The 23,606-nt window shown below is 57.7% G+C and overlaps 1 protein-coding gene across 1 annotated transcript in view; it reads right to left on the bottom strand.

Annotated features, from left to right (window-relative positions):
• Positions 1-23,606, bottom strand: part of Camta1 (calmodulin binding transcription activator 1) — a 731,341-nt gene that overhangs the window by 77,957 nt on the left and 629,778 nt on the right. Inside the window, 4 exon segments of the mRNA XM_042695784.1 lie at positions 713-839; positions 4,973-5,113; positions 5,115-6,820; positions 8,498-8,638. Coding sequence (XP_042551718.1) covers positions 713-839; positions 4,973-5,113; positions 5,115-6,820; positions 8,498-8,638 — 2,115 coding nt within the window.

Genomic DNA, 23,606 nt, shown 5'->3' with positions numbered 1-23,606 from the left:
GGCAAGGACAGGACTAGACAGGGACGCCAAACCAGGCAAGGTGTTGAAGGCCTGGGGGAGAGAGGGGTGCTCTGCTGTGGAGGCGGCCGCCGGCCCCCGTGTCCCATTCACCCCTCAGCTTCTGACCACGGCAGGCGGTCCTAAGCGCCGCTCTCTAAATTATGCTTTATAAAGCCAACCCAGCCGAAGCCAGGCGCTGGTGGCTCCCCCCTGTAATCCTAGCTATTCAAGAGGATGCCAGGGAAGGATCCAGCCAGCCTGGACAGGAAAATCCATGAGACTCTGATCTACCATTTGCCAGCAAAACGTCAGAAGTGGAACTCTGGCTCAAGTGGCAGAGTGCTGGCTTTGAGTGAAAAATAAAAACAAATGAGCGAGAGCACCAAATTTTGAGTTCAAGCCTTAATGATGTCCAAGAAAAGCCAGCCAGGACCCCTGGGTCACTCCCTGGGGGATCTCCCTGCCCCGCCCCCTCCCCCTACTTCCCCTTCCCCCAGCCTTCATCCTCTGCCTAGCTTAGTGTCCCTGTCTATTCCCAGCTGATCCTGCCTGTGTGTCCTATCCAATATGGCATCCATGGCCCCAGATGATGAATGACATGGTAACAGACAAAGAACCAGAGTAATGACCCGACTTGTTCAAGGCCTGCTGAGCCCAGGCCGGGCCATCCCCCCACCGCCCGCTCTCGGTTGTGGGTGGGGCCCTTGCTCACCTGGGCAGTAGCAGCGCAGCACCCCGGGCTGGATCAAGGATGCAGGCACTGAGATCTGGTCGAACAGGCAGCTGTAGTTATTGCTGGCTTCTTGCCACGGGCCTGTGATGAGGACCTTCACGCCTCCCTGGAGGGGACAGAGGGGAACAGAGATGGAGCAGGGAGACCCAGGATGCAGCCCAGGGAAGAACCCTGCGGCCACTTGCTCAGGAGGTGGGGCTGCTGGTGAAAGATACAGATTCCTGGGCCACACCCGAACCTTCCAGGGAGGCCAGACTTGTGCAAGCATCTCTTCCAGGCCTGCTGCCAGACTCCCCTAACCTCGGGAGGTGGTCCCCAAAACAGTCCAGCACAACTTAAAGTCCCAGACAGTAACCAGGTGGGGGCAGGGGTGGGTGGGTGAGGTTTTCAGCCAAGATGAACCTGAGAAAAAAACGGGCCAGCCAGACCTCAGGACAGACAAGACTTTGTCATAGCCTTGTGGAAAGAGCTAGAAATTCTAAGGTTTGAAAACACGTCTGAGCATCTTAGGGTCACCTGGGGGCTAGCAGCCCTTAGGTCCCTAGGGCATTGTGGGATAAGGTCAGGGGAGGGGCCCAAGAAGCGAGGGTCAAGATTGTAGGAACAGAAAGATGGGGTGAGGGGCTCAGAGGTGGAGGGCATCGGAGACTGTCCTGGGAATCCGAGGTATGGCTTGGAGAAGGGACTGTGTGAGGTGCTGGGCAGGGTCCTCTCCAGGTCTGCACATGCAGGTACCAGACCCTGCAGCCCAGCAGGGAGGCACGACCGTCCTCGCCCCAGGACCCCAAGTCCCCAGGGCAGGGTGGCAGAGCATCCCAGAAGCTGGGTGCTTCTTCCCTAGCTTCCTCTTGGGCTAGCCTAGAAGAAGGGGGGGGGGGGCGGGGTGCAGAGCTGGGAGAGTAGCCTCGTGTCCCAGACTCTGGCAGTCCTGATTCAAAGCCTTTGTTCCCGCTGGTGATTGCTGGCAGGCACCATGGAGCCCCAGCCAGGCCAGGCATTGTAGGTCCCCTACTTACAGCTGAGCCAAGAAGAGGGGCTGGTCACTCGGAGAGGGGAGTCTCTCCCCAGGATGCAGAGTGTGAGGTGCTGGCCTCTGGCTCTCCTGGCTAACCTCGGGTGGACCCACCCCAGAGGCTCATCCACCCCACCCCCAAACAAGTAAACACCTTTCCCTGCAGGGGGGAGGGGGGGGCTGTGGAGAGCAGCAGCGCTGGTCAGGGTGGAGAGCGCCATCTGGCGACCAGGCCGGAGAAGGCCAAGAGTCTCTTCTGGAGACTGAGGTGTCCAGCGGCTGTGGGGGCGGCTGGCCACTGCGGTCCTGGCCCAGCTCCCTGGCCGCTACCCCAGGCCAGCCAAGAGCCTCTCTTCCGGTCAGTCCCTCATTCTTTCTTGGCGTCCCCGTGGTCCTGGCTCATCCCTGCCCTGGAAGGGACCTCATTCTTCACCAGGATCGAGCATGAAAAGGCCTATTCTCCCAGGTGTACCCCAGCAATCTTGGTGAGCTAGGATGGCTTAAGAGAGAAGTCCCTCTCACAGCCAAAGTGTGGGGACAGTGGCCAGAGCTCAGGATTGTGTCCTCAGGCAAGTGGCCCAGTCCCTCTGGGTGGCACTGAGGGTCCCTCTGACCCTCAGGGCCTTTGGTCCTGACCTATGTTTGCTCAGAGAGGCTAAGTATCAGGTTGGGGGACTGGGAGGGGGTGCTGGGCTGAGATGGCCAGAACACCTAGAGGCGGGCTTGGGGCACTGTCCTTCCTGGACCCTGGGATGTAGGAGACTTCAAAAGGCCACTAACAAACAATGACCATGTGAGGGGGAAATAATGACCCCAATCCGCAGCTGATGCTGGGCCTGCAGGGCAGGGGGTGGGGGGAGAGGACAAAGAACTGCGGAAATTGCTGGAGAGCATCAGGACCTTCTCCATGGAAACCGCTGCGGGAAGCCCCAGCACCCATCAGTTCAGAAGACTGTTCCCATGGCAACCACTCCCCTGGGGCCATGCCGAGTCGCTTATGACGTGCACGCACGCCTGAGAGCTGTAATTGCAGTCTCGTCTGCCTGGTGGTGCAGCGGGAGCCGGGGGTGGGAGGTGACGCAGGAGGGAGGGAGGGAGGAGGGGGGACAGGAAGGGAGCAGCAGATGCCATCTGAGGTTTCTGCGATGGAGGGCTCCGAGTGCCAGGGCACATGCTGGGGATGCAGGAGTAGTGTGTGTGTGTGTGTGTGTGTGAAGCACTGGGGTTCTGAATGACCAGAAGAGAGGCCCTAACCACCTTGCTGGCCACAGAGGTCCCCCTCTAGCCGGGCTACCACAGGGCTCCTCGTAAGCCTCCTGCTTGTCTTGGAAGAGGCCAGGATGGCAAGCTATGAGGATGCACGGGGAACAGGCGTCACTGCAGAGCCGGAGGGTGGGCGAGGAGGAAGGTGGGCCTCAGCACTGCCAGGGCCTCGGAGGCCCGGGTGGACGTTTCCCACATCAAGATGGCTGGGCTGCTTTTGTTCCCCAGTGTCTGGAAAACTCAGGGGCTTCTGGGAAAGGGGCGGGAGCCACTCACTGCCTTGGTTTGCCGTGCCTGCGCCGCCCTCTTGTGGTGAGCCACTGCACTGACTGACTCAGATGAAATTTAGGATGGTCAAACTGGAAAAGGACTAGAGGGGGCTAGGCCGGCTTAGGGCCCTCTGGCCAGAGCCCCCAAAGGCCCCAAGTGGCCAAGTGAGGACCCAGAGTCAGCCAGGACCTATGCTGATAGCCCAGGACTCCCAGCTCCCAGCTCCTGCACGTGGGGCCGGCAGTGGGCTTCTGTGCATTCTGGGGGTTCCAACCCTGGGCTTGGGTCAAGCCCAGTCTCTCTCAGCTATGCACCAATAGAGAAACTGAGGCCTAGAGAGTCAGGTGTCAATGAGTAAGATCAGAGGGCACCTCCGCCTCCCCCCCTCACCTCCCCGCCTCTGAATCCCTGCCGCAGGGGCCTCTGGCACTGTGGCAGGCGCTGACAGCACTTCTGGGCTTCATGCACTGACAAGGGTAGGCTGGTGTTGAGCCCTCTAACAGGAAGTGGGGTGGGGGGGCATTCTGGAGTCTTCCCAAGGAATGGGGACCAAGAGGAGGGGAGGGGAGCAGAATGTGCTGGGTCAGTCCTTCACTTAGTCCCTCCTTCACACCCATCCAAAGTGAAGTACGGCCGCTCTAGCTCTAAACAGATACGGAGGATACTCCCTTCCAGGATTTGAATCCAGACCATCCAGCCCCAGCCTCACATTCCTGAGTGTCCACATGGGGCACCGGCACCGCTCCATTGTTATCCATGCTGTGGGAAGACCCCGTGTTTGGACAGCATGGTCTGTTTAGACACCTCCCTTCCCAAAGTCAGTGCCCTGGGCAAGTGAGCTGGCCCTGGGAGGGTATTGTGGGGTCAGCTTGGAAGCTGGGTCGTGTGACCTGCCTTTCTTTGCAGAGGGTGGTCAGAATCTCCTGGATGAGATTCGGAACCATCCTGCCTCCCCTTCACTGTGGGAGAAAGGGCTCACTGGTTTTGGTTAGGTTCACTGCAGGCCAGCCTGGAGGATGGATGGCCCAACCTTGGGCCGGGACAGTGATTTCTGATGGCTTTTCAAGCAGCTCTAGGACTCCTTTTTTCCAACACACACACACACACACACACACACACACACACACACACACACACACACACACACACACACCAGAAAACAAAGGCCAAACAAACAAACAAAAAACCAATACAAAGAAAGGGAAAAAAGAAGGAAAATAAAGATCAGAAAAGGAAGGCAAGGCAAAACCTAGGTGCACTCAGCCCAGCCAAGAAGCAGCAGTGTCCAGATGGAGCCGGGAAAGGCGGCTAGCCCTGGGGACAGCCCTGACTCCAAAGCCACTCGATGTGGTCAAGTGTGGGGCCCGCGGTGGTGGGGCAGGCGGGAGGGAGGGGGACAGCATCGCCCTCAGGCCTTCTGCCCAAGGGAGAGCTTGCTCGCCCCATCACCCAATGGGGTTCTCTTTGGACAGGCGGGGGCGGGGCTTACCTCGGGGTAGGCCCGATCACCCAATGGTGTTCTCTTGGGACAGGTGGGGGCGGGGCTTACCTCGGGGTAGGCCCAAACTGAGGAGTAGACCACCCAATGGGGTTCTCTTGGGCCAGGCAGGGGCGGGGCTTACCTCAGGGTAGGCCCACACTGGGGAGTAGACCACCCAATGGGGTTCTCTTGGGACAGGCGGGGCGGGGCTTACCTCGGGGTAGGACCACTCTGGGGAGTAGTCGGTCACCATGAACAGCCGTCCGCTCTGCTGGAGAATCCCCAGGGTGCCCTGGGCGGAGGCGGCCGAGACCACCTCGGCCACGTGCATGTAGGCCATGGTGCCGGCCCCCCCCCTCCGCGCTGCTCAGCTGCAGACTGCCCTGCTGGGGGCTGCAGCAAGGAACGCACATCTCGGCCTGGGCGAAGGGCGCGCGCGCCCCGTCTTCCGACTGCGAGAGGGCCGCGCTGTCCCCGGACACCAGCTGGTGCCCGTAGATGGTGCTGCTGCCCCCCTCCACCGAGATGAAGTCGTTGATCAGGTCGGAGAACTGGTTGCTGAAGGAGATGTCGAAGTGGTCCAGGCTGAGCTCCATGTTGGAGGCGTGGCCCAGGCTGGGCTGGGCCACGGGGTAGAGCCCCTGGACCACGTTGCTCTGGAGGATGGGGACCCCGCCCGCGGTGCGGATCACCCCGTTGCTCTCGGGCTGCAGGTAGTGCTCGGAGCCGCAGGCCTGCAGCTCCCCGGACTTGAGGAGCACCTCGCCCCCCTCGGCGGCCTGCGAGGTTTCCATGGTGACCTCGCCGTCGGCCGTCATGGCTTGGAAGTTGGCCTGGAACTGCATGAGGTGCAGCGAGGAGGCGGAGCCCATGCGGGGCTCCACGCGGCCGCTGCAGGAGCTGGTCTGCGAGGAGGCCTCGGTCTTCACCGTGGGCATCACGAAGGCGCCCCCGGACTCGCTCAGGCCGCCGTGGGCGTTCTGCTCGAGGGGCAGGGGCTTGCCGGTGTCCTGCAGGAAGAAGCTGGGGGACGGGGTCTGGTGGATGTGGGGGCTGTGGCCAGCCTGGCTGAAGCTGGACGCGTAGTCCTTGTTGGAGTCGATGGCGCTGAAGTCCATCTGCTCCAGGGTGGTGCTGGGGCTCAGGCCGCCGCCCGACGGCAGCAGGCTGGAGCCGGCGGTCAGCGTGAGGGCGCCGGACCCCGCGCTGGCCGCCGCCGACGAGTAGGCCTCCTTGGCCATCTGCTGCTCGAAGGACGTGTCCTCCGTCTTTATCTCCTTGGTGAGCACGCTGGTGAAGCCGAAGCTCCGCTCGGCGGGCGGTGAGTGCCGGATGTTGGCGCTGACCATCTCCACCTTCAGGCCCCCGCCCCCGTACGTCTGGCCCTGCTTTGGGTTATTGAGGAAACAGTCAGGGTCAAAGTTCATGGTGGTTTCTGGAATCTTCCGGCCACCGTCGAGGGTGGTGGAGAGGACCAGCTCTTCGGACACGTTGCTGGGCAGCATGGACAGGCTCTCCGAGCTGCCCGTGGTAGGGAAGGCAAACTTGTGGCCGTCGGAGCTCACGGCCAGGACCAGGCCCTGAGAAGCATCAGGCGAGAGGAGGTGGTGGTTGGGGCCGGCTGTGGGGGACATGGTGTACACAGCCTCGCTGGTGACCTCGGACATGAACACGGTGGCGCTCTGGGACAGGCCGCCCATCACGGAGGCCACCGCCATGCTGGACACACCCGTGACCACGGGGCTGTCCACCATGTCCGGGTCGCTGTTGAGGCCGCTGCTGATGGACACGGGGGAGCTCTGGGTGGTGTCCGGGACCTCCACCTGGTTGGTGGAGGACACCTCGGTGCTGTTCTGGTGCAGCAGCGCCGGCTTGGCCACCTTGCCATTCCGCTTCTCCCGGCCGGCGCTCTTGCCGTGGCCCGGCTCGTGCTTGCCCTCGGACACATCGTTGTGCTGCACCTCCGCGTGGCCCCCATAGCCCCCGCTCCGGGGCTCCACTTTTGGCGAGATGATGCGGTGTTTGGCACTGTTACACTTGTGGTGCACACTGCTGCCCGCTCCTGCAGAGATCAGAGCACAGCACGCACACACATGCACACACACAGACACAGACACACACAGACACACACAGACAGGGTCAGAGCTGGGACTCCCAACAACCCTGACCCTGAGCAGCCACAGCCCCCCGGGGAGACCACAGTCCCCACCCCCAGACACTCCAGCATGGTCTTGGACATAGGGGGTCTTGGACCCACTTATTCTTATACCAGTGACCAGGGACCTTGATCCTTGGCACTCTTCTCTGTGTGTGGGGGGGGGGTGGTGGTGGTCCTGGGGTTTGAACTCAAGGCCCAGGTGCTGTCCCTAAGCTTTTTGCTCATGGCTAGCACTCTTACCATTTGAGCCATAGCTTTCCTTCCAGCTTTTTGTTTTGGTGGTTAATTGGAAATAAGAGTCTCTTAGACTTTCCTGTCTAGGCTGGCTTTGAATTGTGATCCTCAAACCCCAGCCTCCTAGTAGCTAGGGTGACAGGTGTGAGCCACTGGCACTGGCTTTGACAACACTTTTCAAATAATGTCATTTGGCATGCTGGGGTGGGGCCAGGCCTCCCGGGGAAGAACCTCCACCATGCAGGCCTCACTGGGAAGAGCCTCCACCATCCAGGTCTCACTGGGAAGTTCTGACTGGCTAGAGGGACTGGGTCCATGGCTAGTGACTGGTCCACACCCAGCCCAGATTCCTGCACCTGCTTCTGGACACTTGTGCAGTAACTCTGGGAGCTCCTGACCTGCAGAGACCAGGAGCCAGCAGTTGATGGGGAGATGGTGATACCTCAGCTCTCAGATCCCAGGACCAAAGAATGTTCTAGATTCTGCTCAGGGCCAGGAAGAAATTGAGTCTACCTTCTCAACCATCTGACCTGCCCTCAGCTCACTGAAGGGACAGACAGCCTCAAAGTCAAAGCAAGTGCAGAACTCCAGCCAGAGGCCAGAGGCAGGGAAGAGAATCGTCCAGAAATGGAGCATTTCTGGCCCACACAGCAGCTCCTCTCCCCTGACCTCTGGGACTGTCGTTATTTCTGTTCTACTCACTAGAGGTCACCAGGCTTTTGACATATGAGTGAAATCTCCCTGATCCTGTTATGGCCTCACAGCCACATCTCTTTGATGTGCAAGACATGGCTGAGCAGTGGCCTGGTCCTTGGATGAGGATTATCTAATTACTGCAGCTGTGTGTGTGTGTGTGTGTGTGTGTGTGTGTGTGTGTGTGTGTGTGTGTGTGTAGAAGTGCATTTCAAAGAGCAGATGCCATCACTGGAAAAGCAAGCACGTTTAGACTGGAGCGTGTGGGAGGCCTTCCGTGCCTGGAGGAGACGGAGGTTAAAGAGAGAGGTTTCGCTTGAGTGATCCCAGTGCCTCAGGCAGATGTTCTAGAAAAACCCTAGAACCCTACCGAGGGTTCCTGAGGTGCTGGTGGACTAGGCCCCGAGCCCCCTTCCTCTCCACACCCGAGGTTAGGGCCATGACGGCCGCAGCTCTGGAAGCTGCTCTCTCTTGACCAAAGTGGGACAGGACTGGGGTGGACGGTGGTAGAAGACCAGGGAGAAGGGCCAGCTGGGTGTCTAGTACTGGACATCTTGGGTTCTATGACCTCACCCAGTGTTCAGTGGCCCCAGCCATCACAGCAGACCCCCCCCCGTACCCCGGCACTGCCTGCCCCCCGGGGCCCCGGCTCACCCAGGCTGCCCGTGCAGAGGCAGTTGTGGGTCCGAGGCTGGGGCTTGGTCTGGTGGCTGTCGAGGATCTGCTGGACCAGCTGTTCCACTGAGAAACCCGAGCTGCTGTTCCCGTTGCTACAGGTCCACTTGATGCCATGGACTGTGGAGAGAGAGAAGTGGGGGGGGGGGAGGGTGTGAGTCAGAGGTCAGAGGTGCGTCAGAGGCCAGAGGCCATGGACTTGGGAGGGCACATTGGTGGACTCAGGCTCTCGTACTGCTGAGCGCCCTCTGCTGGCTGACTCCAGGTAATTTGCTAAGCGTTTGGAGGAGGTGGAGGCTGCTGCCCCGCCTGGAGCTCTCCCTTCCTCTCCCCTCCCCTTTCTTTCTTTTTTTTTTTTTTTTGCCGGTCATGGGGCCTGAACTCTGGGCCTGGGTGCTGTCCCTCAGGCCTTCAGCTCAAGGCTAGCACTCTACCACTGGAGCCACAGCGCCACTTCCAGCTTTTTCTGTTTATGTGGTGCTGAGGAATCGAACCCAGGGCCTCATGCTTGCAAGGCATGCAACTCTACCGCTGAGCTACCTTCCCAGCCCTCCCCTCCCCTTTCTTCACGGTGCTGTGCACAGTGAGTAATCTGCATAGAGTCTGCTTTTTGTTTTCCCCAAGGGCCCTGACATAGTGTTTAAAAAAAAAACCACAAAACAAAATATTGGTGCAGCTACCGAGGCTTGAACTCAGAGCATGGTGCTGTCCTTCAGTGTTTTCTTTGCTCAAGGCTGGTGCTCTACCACTTGAGCCACACTCAAACGGTTACTCTACTACATTGTATTAAATTGTCATTCTAAAGGGGATGCACAGAAGGGTGACAGGTACATAAGCCAGGTAAAGAGTATATTTCTTATTGGACAGTGTTACCCCTTCCCTTGCACTCTGTTTTCCCTCCTAGCCCCATCCACAAGTTGTATAGCTTATTTTCCACATAGTCCTTCAGCGTTTTGCTACTTGGTTGGAGGTAAGCGTCTCACGGACTTCCCTGCCTGGGCTGGCTTCAAACTGTGATCCTCAGATCTCAACCTCCTGAGTAGCTAAGATGAAAGGCGTGAGCCGCCGAACCCAGCTTGTCACCAGTGTTAGTGGTGATGGTCAGGACACAAAGCGCTGGCCCTGCTCTGAAGCCACAGGCTGGGCTTGAGAAGGGAGCTTGGTGCTGAGAATTCCACAGCCTTGGGGAGAAGGTGTGGTCTGTCCCCCATCCCAGCGACACCCAGAACTTGATGGGTTTTCTCAGTGTGTGCCAAGTGCTTGGGTGGGCATTCTCTCCCGGGTCCCTCTCCTTGGCTGGTGCTGACCACCGGTGTGGTGCGTGCACCTGCTTCATTCTCTGCTCCTCTGGAGGCCTGCAGGCCCTTGCTTCTGCCCCTCATCTGTCCCCAGTGGGTCTTGCGTTCTGATGGGTTGGCAAGCCGTGGGGCTGTGTGGCACCTGCGAGCTAAGGATGCCTGTGGCGGGAGTGGGGAGTGGGGTGGGGGACAGTGGCGGCGGTATTTATGGCTCTCCCTTCAGGTACAGGGGAGCGCCAGCTCCATTTCCCCAGCATTCCCAGGGAGCCCTGGAGGCTGTGGGTCTGGCCCATCTGAGTCTATCCACCCTCAGCTCCTTGTCTGGAAGTCCCGTCATCCCCACGGGGCCCTTGTCTCAAAGAATCCACTGCCCAGCAATCCACCGAGAAGACACGGCCAAGCACGAGGGGCTTGGCCGGGATGAGGGGTCTGCGCTTCCTGGCCCGGCCCTGCTCCCGGGGCTCTCCCTCACCCAGGGCCTCTCCAGACTCATTTTCCACATGGGAGGTCGGATGACAGGACTGGATGGCGCTGCAGGGGCCTGGCCCAGCCGTCCACCCCAGCCCTGCTGCCACCCGGAGACCCCAATCCAGAAGCTCCACACCACTGGTCTGGAATATTCCAGACTCCTGTGTGGGGTCGGGGGAAGGGCTTCACAAGCCACCAGGATGGGAGTATACAGCTCTGTCCTGAACCTGAACCCAGCTGGGGATAGCGCTCTACCACTTGAGCTATACCCCCCCCCCCCCATACTTCTGCCTTTTTGGTGGTTCATTGGAGATAAGAGTCTTATCGCCTTTTCTGCCTGGGCTGGCTTTGAACCGTGGTCCTCCGATCTCAGCCTCCTGAGAAGCTGGGATGACAGGCTGTCACTTGGCCATCCGGAGGGCAATGCTGTCCTCAGGGACCCCTGCTGCCGGCTTCTGCCAACACCTCAGATCGCAGTCGGGGCTCTCATCTGGGGTCCAGTGGGCAGGAAGAACCTTCTGGCACGTCTGACTGGCCACCTCTGTGCTGGCCTTGGTGGCTTAGGTCTATTTTCCGTCCAGCCCTGCCCGAGTGTGGTGGCTACCTCTGTGTGCTCTTGCTCCCTTGCGTATGTTTTGAAGGTTATAAAACGAAAACCCAGCGAAGGGTGACAGATTGCAGGCAGAGAATTTCTGGATGCTTAATGCAAATTACCTACTGTCTTGGCACATCCAATATGCAGATTGCCTCTCCCCCCCTCTGGGGGAGGGAGAGAGCCCCCCCCCAGGTGGTGAGCGGTTAGTACTGAATATCAAAACCCATCAAGACAGCTTTTAACATGTCACGCTCGGCTTCCCCACATGTAATGAATCAGCGGGAAAGGAGATTTCAATAGGGGGAAAAATCACGTTAGGGAAGGAAGGTTAATAAACGCGCACGCAGGCTGCCCGGCTCTGGTCTCTTGCTCTTTGTAAGAGCAGTCAAAGGGAACTCGGGCAGGTACACTCGACCAAGTGCTAGGATCAGACGTGACCCGCGAGGCACCGCAGGAAGGGGTGGGGACTCCCCGGAAGAGAAGTCTCCTCGGTCCCCTCTGCTCACCGTGTCTGGTTCTAGGCTGGGAATCCCCCCAGCCTCAGTGCTGAGGCCCCGAGGGAGCCCAATCCCAGACAGAGGGCCACCCTCCACTCCTCTCCTCGGTGATGCCCAGACTGGACGGGGATCTGTATCCCAGGGGGGCTGGGACAATGAACGGGCCAGAGACTGAGGGGATGGGGGTGGGGGGAGAAGCTGTCCAGCCAGATGTGTATAGGACAGAAACATCTGGAAGGGCTGCAGCCGCCACCAAGAACAGGCCTCACGAGCGCCCTCTTGTGGCTGCTCCAGCGCCACAGGCTGCCCATGACATGGCTGTGATAAGGACCGGCTGGTGTGTGTGTGTGTGTGTGTGTGTGTGTGTGTGTGTGTGTGTGTGTGTGTGACAGTGACCCACCAGCCCACTCCAGAGCCTGTTCAAGATGTTTACTCTAATTACAACCCGCAGCCAGCCAGCTTCCTCTAAGATGAATAATGACAATGAAATCAACCACGGCAGCATGTGGCTCATGCTACCTTCTGAAGACCAATTTCTCTAAGAGGTGGCCAGCTGCGGGGAGAGAGGGATCTGGAGATGCAGAGGGGCGGAGGGGAGGGCTGGGCGGAGGGGAGGACTTCACCAGCACCCGGCAGCTGCCAGCCAAGGGCATCTTGGCTTATGGCTGCTCCACGCCTAGGGCTCAGGAAGAGGTGGAGACAGCGCCCCGACCCCCGGGTGACTGTCCTTGGGGCAGATCTTTAAGGAGGACATCAGTAAGCAAGGTGACATGGTAGAGTCTCTATCTGACAGGCCTGGCACTTTTAGGAGGGGAGGCAGAGACGCCCGGGCATCAGGCATCGGGCATAGCCACATGGCGGATCTCTGCAAGCCAGGAAGGGAGGCCCCCTCGGAGCCCACCCCGAAGTGACCTTGATCGTGGACTTGCGGCCTCTGGAGCGGCGAGGTGACAGGTTCTGTTGTGTCAGCTGCACCCCAGGGTCCCTCTGCAGCAGTGCCTAGGTCTGGTTTGCACTACTGTCCTCACATCCCCGGGCCTGGGTGATTTACCCGTGGAGAGTCGTTCCTCACCGTGCTGGAGATGGCTATGTCCACCACGCGAAAGCGCCTGGCGGGGACACCCCCTGAGGTCGCCACCGTGTGGTCAGACGGCGAATAGCCCATTCCCGGAAGCCCAGTCATTCATGTGGGCGGGGCCTGAGGCCTGCCGTCCTAGCTAGACTCATCTCCAATTAAGCCAGAAGCTGGAACTGGGTAGCAAGCCAAAAAGCCCAATGAGCATGTGAGGCCCAGATTTCAGGCTCCACTCCTCGGGTGTGCACACATGCACGCACGTGCATACACACACACAGCCGTGACATAAGGGACTTTCGAGGTACCCTCCTATACCACCTTAAATCCCATCTTCCCAATATACCCCAGCTCAATGCATGGCCGGCTCCTGGAAGTTCCCCTGCTGGGAACTTCTCCCATTCTGGTCCTCACTGGAGCTAGAATCTGAGGAGGGCAGGGCCCATTACCACGCTCTCCTCTGTGCTTGATAAAGGTTGGAGTAGACAAGGAGGAGACAGCTTTTCAATCACATTCACCATTGTTCATCCCTCTTCCTTTTGTTGGTTCTGGTGATGCCGTAACTGGAGCTCATGGCTCTTAACGCTAACAATGAAAGTGCTGAGAGATTACCAAAAGAAATAAGCCCCCACAGCCAGGTGGAACCAGCCCCTGGCAGTACCCTGCGCCCGGCACCCCCAGGTACAGTCAGGGCTCTTCGGGTGTCACCCCTTGGCTGAAGGTCAGGTCAGGGTCAGGTGCTATGATGCATAATCCCAACTACTTGGGAGGAGGGCGCAAGCAAGGGACCCTATCTGATAAACAAGCTAAGGCAAAAGGGCCCAGGGCATAGCTGCAGTGGTAACAGAAGCCCTGAGTTCAAACCCCAGTACCTACAAAAATATTCATATTCCCAGTTCCTGCCTACACTCAATGAATTAGACACTGTGGTCCCCAGCATGCCACGGACCAGAGATGGCAGCTGTGTCTTCACATGCCAAGGTGAGGATGGTGGCCCCGTCCATCTGACTGCAGACCATCACTCCCCGAGGGACACTGAGGGCACAGAGACTCGGTGGCACGTGGGCCAGATGGTCTCTGCGGTGCACAGTCACGTCTGGAGGGGACCAGGGCGCGGGCGGGGGGGGGGGAACCCTGGGAGACCCTCAGCCCGGGCAGTCCGTCCCCAGAGCTGGTGACAGCCAGCCTCCTGCCCTGTTTGCTCCATGGGGCAGACACTTCTGGAAGGATGAAAGGACAGGTCCAGCCAGAGGTCGCGTTACCATGGCAACCCTGCCTGCTAGAACGGACACGTGGCCTTTCTTGGCTGGGAAAGAGATTTCCCGGCATGGTGGCGGCAGGTGCCAAGGCCACCCAGTGGCATCTGTGTCCCAAGTGCCGGGGGCAGGGTGAGGGGGTGCCGGGCGAGGCAGGGAACTTTCCTTTCCTTCTTTTCTATAGGTTGCTGCCACCCAAGTCTCTGCCGTGTGAGGAAGACCCATGCAGAGGGCGGCCATTTAGATCGGGCCCCTGGGACACAGAAAAGGGGGTGCGGTGGCCAGGTGCCCAGGTAATGGTCCAAACTGGGATGTTCCCAAGCAATCCCAGACGTGGTGCCGCCCAACTTAGGAGCCAGTCACAGGCTGGGGGGAGACGGCTGCGGGGAGGGGGGGCCCTGGCTCCGGCTGCTGGAAGTGAACGGAGCCCCTCGGCACCCTACAAGTTGTTGACGCGAGTGGGCCGTTGTCATGGCAACAAGGTCACTGGGAAATGGCAGTGGCGTGGGTTTAATTTTCACTGTATTCTTGTTGACAGGCATTAAGGGCCTGCTTCTGATTTCTTGGTTCAACTGGATGAAATTTTCATTAGATTTAACTTCTCAGATCCAGACACCCACGGACTATTCAATTTCCCCCGAGCTCAGGGCTCGGCTCTCTTTCTCCCACTGGTCCACAGGACAACATTTCCAGAAACCTCATTTCAAGGAACATGGAAGCGGAAGGGGGTCCAGATGGAGCGGGCTCCCTGCGTGGCCGGCCCTCCGTGAGCTTCAGGGTTGGTGCTTGCAGTTAGGATGTGGGGCCTAGGGCTCCCCACTTGCTCCCAGGAGGCACAGGCTCCATTCCAGGTCACCCCCCAAGCCTCCATTCCCCTCCACCCCCCCAGCAAAAGGCAGAGGCCAAAGTCTGGTCATCCTGAGTCTGGGGGAGGGGACCTCACAGGTGAGGGGCGGGGCAGGGGGCCAAAGACCCTAAGGCCAGAAGATTCAGACAAGGCCAGAAGATTCAGACAACGCCAGGACGGGCCTCCCTTGGCTCTGCCCATGGCTTTCCAGTAAGGAAGGAGATAAAAAACAACACCCAGCCAAGCGCATGGCCAAGAGTGTCTCCCCTCCCCCTCGGAATCACCCCCTGATTTGCTGAGTGGCTCTGTTATGACAGCGGCGCTGCTTCACACAGAGTGTGGCTGCTCCCAGCTCTGGTTGTCTGGGAGGCTGAAAGCACAATTTGGCAGAAGGAGTCTTGACAGCGACTCTCCACAGCATAATGGCGGCCCCTTCTCCCAGCCCTGGCACCGGGACCGAGAAGGCAGGGACAGCTGTGGGAGCGGCCAGCTCTCTGTCTAACCTCTCCAGACCATTTGGAACTGGGGGGGGTGGGGGGGTGGGGGTGGGGACAAGAGACTGAGTGGCAGTCCAGATCCTTCCCTTCTCGCTGCTCTGGGTCCCTAGCCTTGATGCTGTCAGAGGTCAGAGGTCAGGGGTCATGCCCACAGGAAGGCTGGCTTCTTCTAAGAGATGGCTGCCCCTAATTAGGTGGCCCAGAGCTTTCGAGTCTTCAAGAGGCTTAAAATATACAGATTTAAATGTTAACTGTGAATTTTAAATGAAACCAAGCCTTCCCTTGGTGCTGGGCACGGCTCAGAGTCAGCCCTAGATGGCTGCCAGGGGACTGGGGATGAAAGCTCCCAGAGCTGGGGGGAAGGAGGAAGTGGAGGAATTCTGTGAGGGGGTACGCAGCCCCGAGGGGCTCACAGACAGGAGAGACAGGACATCAAAAGAGATCGTTCTTGTAGGGCTTTGCTCGCTCACGTCTGTAATCCTAGTTACTTGGGAGGCTGAGAGCCGAAGATGGGGGTTCAAAGTTAGCCCAAGAAGCCAGATCTGAGACACTTACATCTCCAAACAACCAGCAAGAGCCAGAAATGGAGATGTGGCTCAAGTGGTAGAACCTCAGACTTGAGTGGAAAAACCAAGGAAGAGTGCAAGTCCCTGAGTTCAAGCCTAGTACTGGCATAAGAACAAACAAGAAAACTGAAAGGAAAAAAAAAGTTCTGCTCAGGGACCGCGATCAAGATGTGTTGTACTCGCAGCCTGACGTAGGAACTGCAACCTCTTTGTACAGATACTTAATAATAAAACTAACACAACAACCAATACCAACGCGGGGTGGATGGCTCTAATCTGCAGAATCAGCTGCCAGGAGAGGCCCGGGGACCTGCCTCTTCTGCGATCATCCAGGTGATTCCTGTCAGGCAGCCAACCCTCTCCCCAGCCTTTGCTATGACAGGCTGGATTTGGGTCAAACTACAGCCAGCTCCTCTAGGACCCAGAGACAGGGCAGCCTGGGGTGCCCAAACTCACCCTCGCTCCCAGACGCTAATTCTAGATAAGAATGCCTGTGTGGGAACCCTCGGACTTTCTAGTCACAGCCCCCCCCCAATCCATGAGCCACACCTGCAGCCCCCTATTTGGTCAGTAGCCCTTCTACCCCCAGATCCAGACTAAAACAGGTGTCCTGTACCCAGCCAAGTAGTGTCTGATCAGGGTGGACTGAATGGCGGGGAAGCGCAGCTGCCTCCTCTGAGGGGCGTCTCCTGGTGCTCAAGCCCCCCACCCCTCCTCGGCCCCCCCAGGGCTGGCCTATTCCCACTGGCCAGGTCCAGGGGGAGGGCCGGGCCCTCTTGGAGCTGGTCTGCAGCCATGGACCACCAGGTGGCGCCGGCGGACCAGGAACGGGGAGCGGGAGGCAGGGCTGGGAGAGCCTTCTGTTGATTTTCCTTCTTGATATTCTATAATCACCAGGATTACAATCTAAGCAAAAAAGCAAAACAAATAAACACAGCCCCCCCCCCTGCTGACTCTTTGGTCTTTGTCTGAAACAAATCACAAAGAAGGCAAGAAGCCTTGCATATACACTCCAAGGGTTGAGTGCCAGCTCCGAGGGCCCTGGACAAGCGGGGATCCCCGGACCCCCAGCCTGGGCTCGGCCCACCTAGGGCCAGGGCAGGGAGAGGATTCCTGCAGAGGCCGGGCCCCAAGGCTGCCTTTTCTGCTTCAGTCTGAGCCACCACTGCTCAGCAAGGCCAGGTCCCAGTCTGCTGCCACCCTGGCCTTGGGCCCAGTCCAGCCTGTGGTGGATTCCCCGGCCACTCCTGGGGCTGAAACCGTGTGGGCAGACAGCAGATCAGCACACGGGGCTGAGACCCTGAGGACACACAGCAGACCAGCACACGCGGCTGAGACCCTGAGGACACACAGCAGACCAGCACACGCGGCTGAGACCCTGAGGACACACAGCAGACCAGAACAGACACAAGGTGCAGACAGAAGGCAAGAGGGCACCTGAACAGCAGATCAAACCCACCACACACACCTGCAACTCACACTCCACACACACCTGCAACTCACACTCCACACACACCTGCAACTCACACTCCACACACACCTGCAACTCACACTCCACACACACCTGCAACTCACACTCCACACACTCCACACACACCTGCAACTCACACTCCACACACACCTGCAAGTCACACTCCACACACACCTGCAACTCACACTCCACACACACCTGCAACTCACACTCCACACACACCTGCAACTCACACTCCACACACACCTGCAACTCACACTCCACACACACCTGCAACTCACACTCCACACACACCTGCAACTCACACTCCACACACACCTGCAACTCACACTCCACACACACCTGCAACTCACACTCCACACAGCTCCACACCACACACACCTGCAACTCACACTCCACACACCCTAACCACACACACCTGCAACTCACACTCCACACACACCTGCAACTCACACTCCACACAGCTACACACCACACACACCTGCAACTCACACTCCACACACACCTGCAAGTCACACTCCACACACACCTGCAACTCACACTCCACACACACCTGCAACTCACACTCCACACACACCTGCAACTCACACTCCACACACACCTGCAAGTCACACTCCACACACACCTGCAAGTCACACTCCACACACACCTGCAACTCACACTCCACACACACCTGCAACTCACACTCCACACACACCTGCAACTCACACTCCACACACACCTGCAACTCACACTCCACACAGCTCCACACCACACACACCTGCAACTCACACTCCACACACACCTGCAACTCACACTCCACACACACCTGCAACTCACACTCCACACACACCTGCAACTCACACTCCACACAGCTCCACACCACACACACCTGCAACTCACACTCCACACACCCTAACCACACACACCTGCAACTCACACTCCACACACACCTGCAACTCACACTCCACACAGCTCCACACCACACACACCTGCAACTCACACTCCACACACACCTGCAACTCACACTCCACACACACCTGCAACTCACACTCCACACACACCTGCAACTCACACTCCACACACACCTGCAACTCACACTCCACACACACCTGCAACTCACACTCCACACACACCTGCAACTCACACTCCACACACACCTGCAACTCACACTCCACACAGCTCCACACCACACACACCTGCAACTCACACTCCACACACCCTAACCACACACACCTGCAACTCACACTCCACACACACCTGCAACTCACACTCCACACAGCTCCACACCACACACACCTGCAACTCACACTCCACACACACCTGCAACTCACACTCCACACACACCTGCAACTCACACTCCACACACACCTGCAACTCACACTCCACACACACCTGCAACTCACACTCCACACACACCTGCAAGTCACACTCCACACACACCTGCAAGTCACACTCCACACACACCTGCAACTCACACTCCACACACACCTGCAACTCACACTCCACACACACCTGCAACTCACACTCCACACACCCTAACCACACACACCTGCAACTCACACTCCACACACACCTGCAACTCACACTCCACACACACCTGCAACTCACACTCCACACACACCTGCAACTCACACTCCACACACACCTGCAACTCACACTCCACACACCCTAACCACACACACCTGCAACTCACACTCCACACAGCTCCACACCACACACACCTGCAACTCACACTCCACACACCCTAACCACACACACCTGCAACTCACACTCCACACACACCTGCAACTCACACTCCACACACACCTGCAACTCACACTCCACACACACCTGCAACTCACACTCCACACACACCTGCAACTCACACTCCACACAGCTCCACACCACACACACCTGCAAATCACACTCCACACACACCTGCAACTCACACACCACACACAACTGCAACTCACACACCACACACACCTGCAACTCACACTCCACACACACCTGCAACTCACACTCCACACACACCTGCAACTCACACTCCACACAGCTCCACACCACACACACCTGCAACTCACACTCCACACACACCTGCAAGTCACACTCCACACACACCTGCAACTCACACTCCACACACACCTGCAACTCACACTCCACACACACCTGCAACTCACACTCCACACACACCTGCAACTCACACTCCACACACACCTGCAACTCACACTCCACACAGCTCCACACCACACACACCTGCAACTCACACTCCACACACCCTAACCACACACACCTGCAACTCACACTCCACACACACCTGCAACTCACACTCCACACACCTGCAACTCACACTCCACACACACCTGCAACTCACACTCCACACACACCTGCAACTCACACTCCACACAGCTCCACACCACACACACCTGCAAGTCACACTCCACACACACCTGCAAGTCACACTCCACACACACCTGCAAGTCACACTCCACACACACCTGCAACTCACACTCCACACACACCTGCAACTCACATTCCACACACACCTGCAACTCACACTCCACACACACCTGCAACTCACACTCCACACAGCTCCACACCACACACACCTGCAACTCACACTCCACACACCCTAACCACACAAACCTGCAACTCACACTCCACACACACCTGCAACTCACACTCCACACACACCTGCAACTCACACTCCACACACACCTGCAACTCACACTCCACACACACCTGCAACTCACACTCCACACAGCTCCACACCACACACACCTGCAACTCACACTCCACACACACCTGCAACTCACACACCACACACACCTGCAACTCACACACCACACACACCTGCAACTCACACTCCACACACACCTGCAACTCACACTCCACACACACCTGCAACTCACACTCCACACACACCTGCAACTCACACTCCACACACACCTGCAACTCACACTCCACACACCCTACCACACACACCTGCAACTCACACTCCACACACACCTGCAACTCACACTCCACACACCCTAACCACACACACCTGCAACTCACACTCCACACACACCTGCAACTCACACTCCACACACACCTGCAACTCACACTCCACACACACCTGCAACTCACACTCCACACACACCTGCAACTCACACTCCACACACACCTGCAACTCACACTCCACACACACCTGCAACTCACACTCCACACAGCTCCACACCACACACACCTGCAACTCACACTCCACACACACCTGCAACTCACACACCACACACACCTGCAACTCACACACCACACACACCTGCAACTCACACTCCACACACACCTGCAACTCACACTCCACACACACCTGCAACTCACACTCCACACACACCTGCAACTCACACTCCACACAAACCTGCAACTCACACTCCACACACCCTAACCACACACACCTGCAACTCACACTCCACACACACCTGCAACTCACACTCCACACACACCTGCAACTCACACTCCACACACCCCCACACCACACACACCTGCAACTCACACTCCACACACACCCACACCACACACACCTGCAACTCACACTCCACACACACCTGCAACTCACACTCCACACACACCTGCAACTCACACTCCACACACCCTAACCACACACACCTGCAACTCACACTCCACACACACCTGCAACTCACACTCCACACACACCTGCAACTCACACTCCACACACACCTGCAACTCACACTCCACACACCCTAAACACACACACCTGCAACTCACACTCCACACACACCTGCAACTCACACTCCACACACCCTAAACACACACACCTGCAACTCACACTCCACACACACCTGCAACTCACACTCCACACACACCTGCAACTCACACTCCACACACACCTGCAACTCACACTCCACACAGCTCCACACCACACACACCTGCAACTCACACTCCACACACCCTAACCACACACACCTGCAACTCACACTCCACACACACCTGCAACTCACACTCCACACACACCTGCAACTCACACTCCACACACACCTGCAACTCACACTCCACACACACCTGCAACTCACACTCCACACAGCTCCACACCACACACACCTGCAACTCACACTCCACACACACCTGCAACTCACACACCACACACACCTGCAACTCACACACCACACACACCTGCTACTCACACTCCACACACACCTGCAACTCACACTCCACACACACCTGCAACTCACACTCCACACACACCTGCAACTCACACTCCACACAGCTCCACACCACACACACCTGCAACTCACACTCCACACACACCTGCAAGTCACACTCCACACACACCTGCAACTCACACTCCACACACACCTGCAACTCACACTCCACACACACCTGCAACTCACACTCCACACACACCTGCAACTCACACTCCACACACACCTGCAACTCACACTCCACACACACCTGCAACTCACACTCCACACAGCTCCACACCACACACACCTGCAACTCACACTCCACATACCCTAACCACACACACCTGCAACTCACACTCCACACACACCTGCAACTCACACTCCACACACACCTGCAACTCACACTCCACACACACCTGCAACTCACACTCCACACACACCTGCAACTCACACTCCACACACACCTGCAACTCACACTCCACACAGCTCCACACCACACACACCTGCAAATCACACTCCACACACACCTGCAACTCACACACCACACACACCTGCAACTCACACACCACACACACCTGCAACTCACACTCCACACACACCTGCAACTCACACTCCACACACACCTGCAACTCACACTCCACACACACCTGCAACTCACACTCCACACACACCTGCAACTCACACTTCACACACCCTAACCACACACACCTGCAACTCACACTCCACACACACCTGCAACTCACACACCACACACCCCCACACCACACACACCTGCAACTCACACTCCACACACACCTGCAACTCACACTCCACACACACCTGCAACTCACACTCCACACACACCTGCAACTCACACTCCACACACACCTGCAACTCACACTCCACACAGCTCCACACCACACACACCTGCAACTCACACTCCACACACACCTGCAACTCACACCACACACACCTGCAACTCACACACCACACACACCTGCAACTCACACTCCACACACACCTGCAACTCACACTCCACACACACCTGCAACTCACTCCACACACACCTGCAACTCACACTCCACACACACCTGCAACTCACACTCCACACACCCTAACCACACACACCTGCAACTCACACTCCACACACACCTGCAACTCACACTCCACACACACCTGCAACTCACACTCCACACTCCCCCACACCACACACACCTGCAACTCACACTCCACACACCCCCACACCACACACACCTGCAACTCACACTCCACACACACCTGCAACTCACACTCCACACACACCTGCAACTCACACTCCACACACCCTAACCACACACACCTGCAACTCACACTCCACACACCCCCACACTACACACACCACACACACCTGCAACTCACACTCCACACACCCTAACCACACACACCTGCAACTCACACTCCACACACCCTAACCACACACACCTGCAACTCACACTCCACACACACCTGCAACTCACAATCCACACACCCTAACCACACACACCTGCAACTCACACTCCACACACCCCCACACCACACACACCTGCAACTCACACTCCACACACACCTGCAACTCACACTCCACACACCCTAACCACACACACCTGCAACTCACACTCCACACACCCTAACCACACACACCTGCAACTCACACTCCACACACACCTGCAACTCACACTCCACACACACCTGCAACTCACACTCCACACACACCTGCAACTCACACTCCACACACACCTGCAACTCACACTCCACACACCCTAACCACACACACCTGCAACTCACACTCCACACACACCCACACCACACACACCTGCAACTCACACTCCACACACCCACACCACACACACCTGCAACTCACACTCCACACACACCCACACCACACACACCTGCAACTCACACTCCACACACACCTGCAACTCACACTCCACACACACCTGCAACTCACACTCCACACACCCTAACCACACACACCTGCAACTCACACTCCACACACCTGCAACTCACACTTCACACACACCTGCAACTCACACTCCACACACCCTAACCACACACACCTGCAACTCACACTCCACACACACCCACACCACACACACCTGCAACTCACACTCCACACACCCACACCACACACACCTGCAACTCACACTCCACACACACCCACACCACACACACCTGCAACTCACACTCCACACACACCCACACCACACACACCTGCAACTCACACTCCACACACACCCACACCACACACACCTGCAACTCACACTCCACACACACCCACACCACACACACCTGCAACTCACACTCCACACACACCCACACCACACACACCTGCAACTCACACTCCACACACCCCTAACCACACACACCTGCAACTCACACTCC

Source organism: Dipodomys spectabilis, unplaced genomic scaffold (genome assembly GCF_019054845.1).
Source record: "Dipodomys spectabilis isolate Male_0828 unplaced genomic scaffold, ASM1905484v1 ptg000188l, whole genome shotgun sequence".
NCBI classification, from domain to species: domain Eukaryota; kingdom Metazoa; phylum Chordata; class Mammalia; order Rodentia; family Heteromyidae; genus Dipodomys; species Dipodomys spectabilis.
Note: the sequence above shows the minus strand (reverse complement) of the source record. Positions and strands in the feature narration are given on the sequence as shown.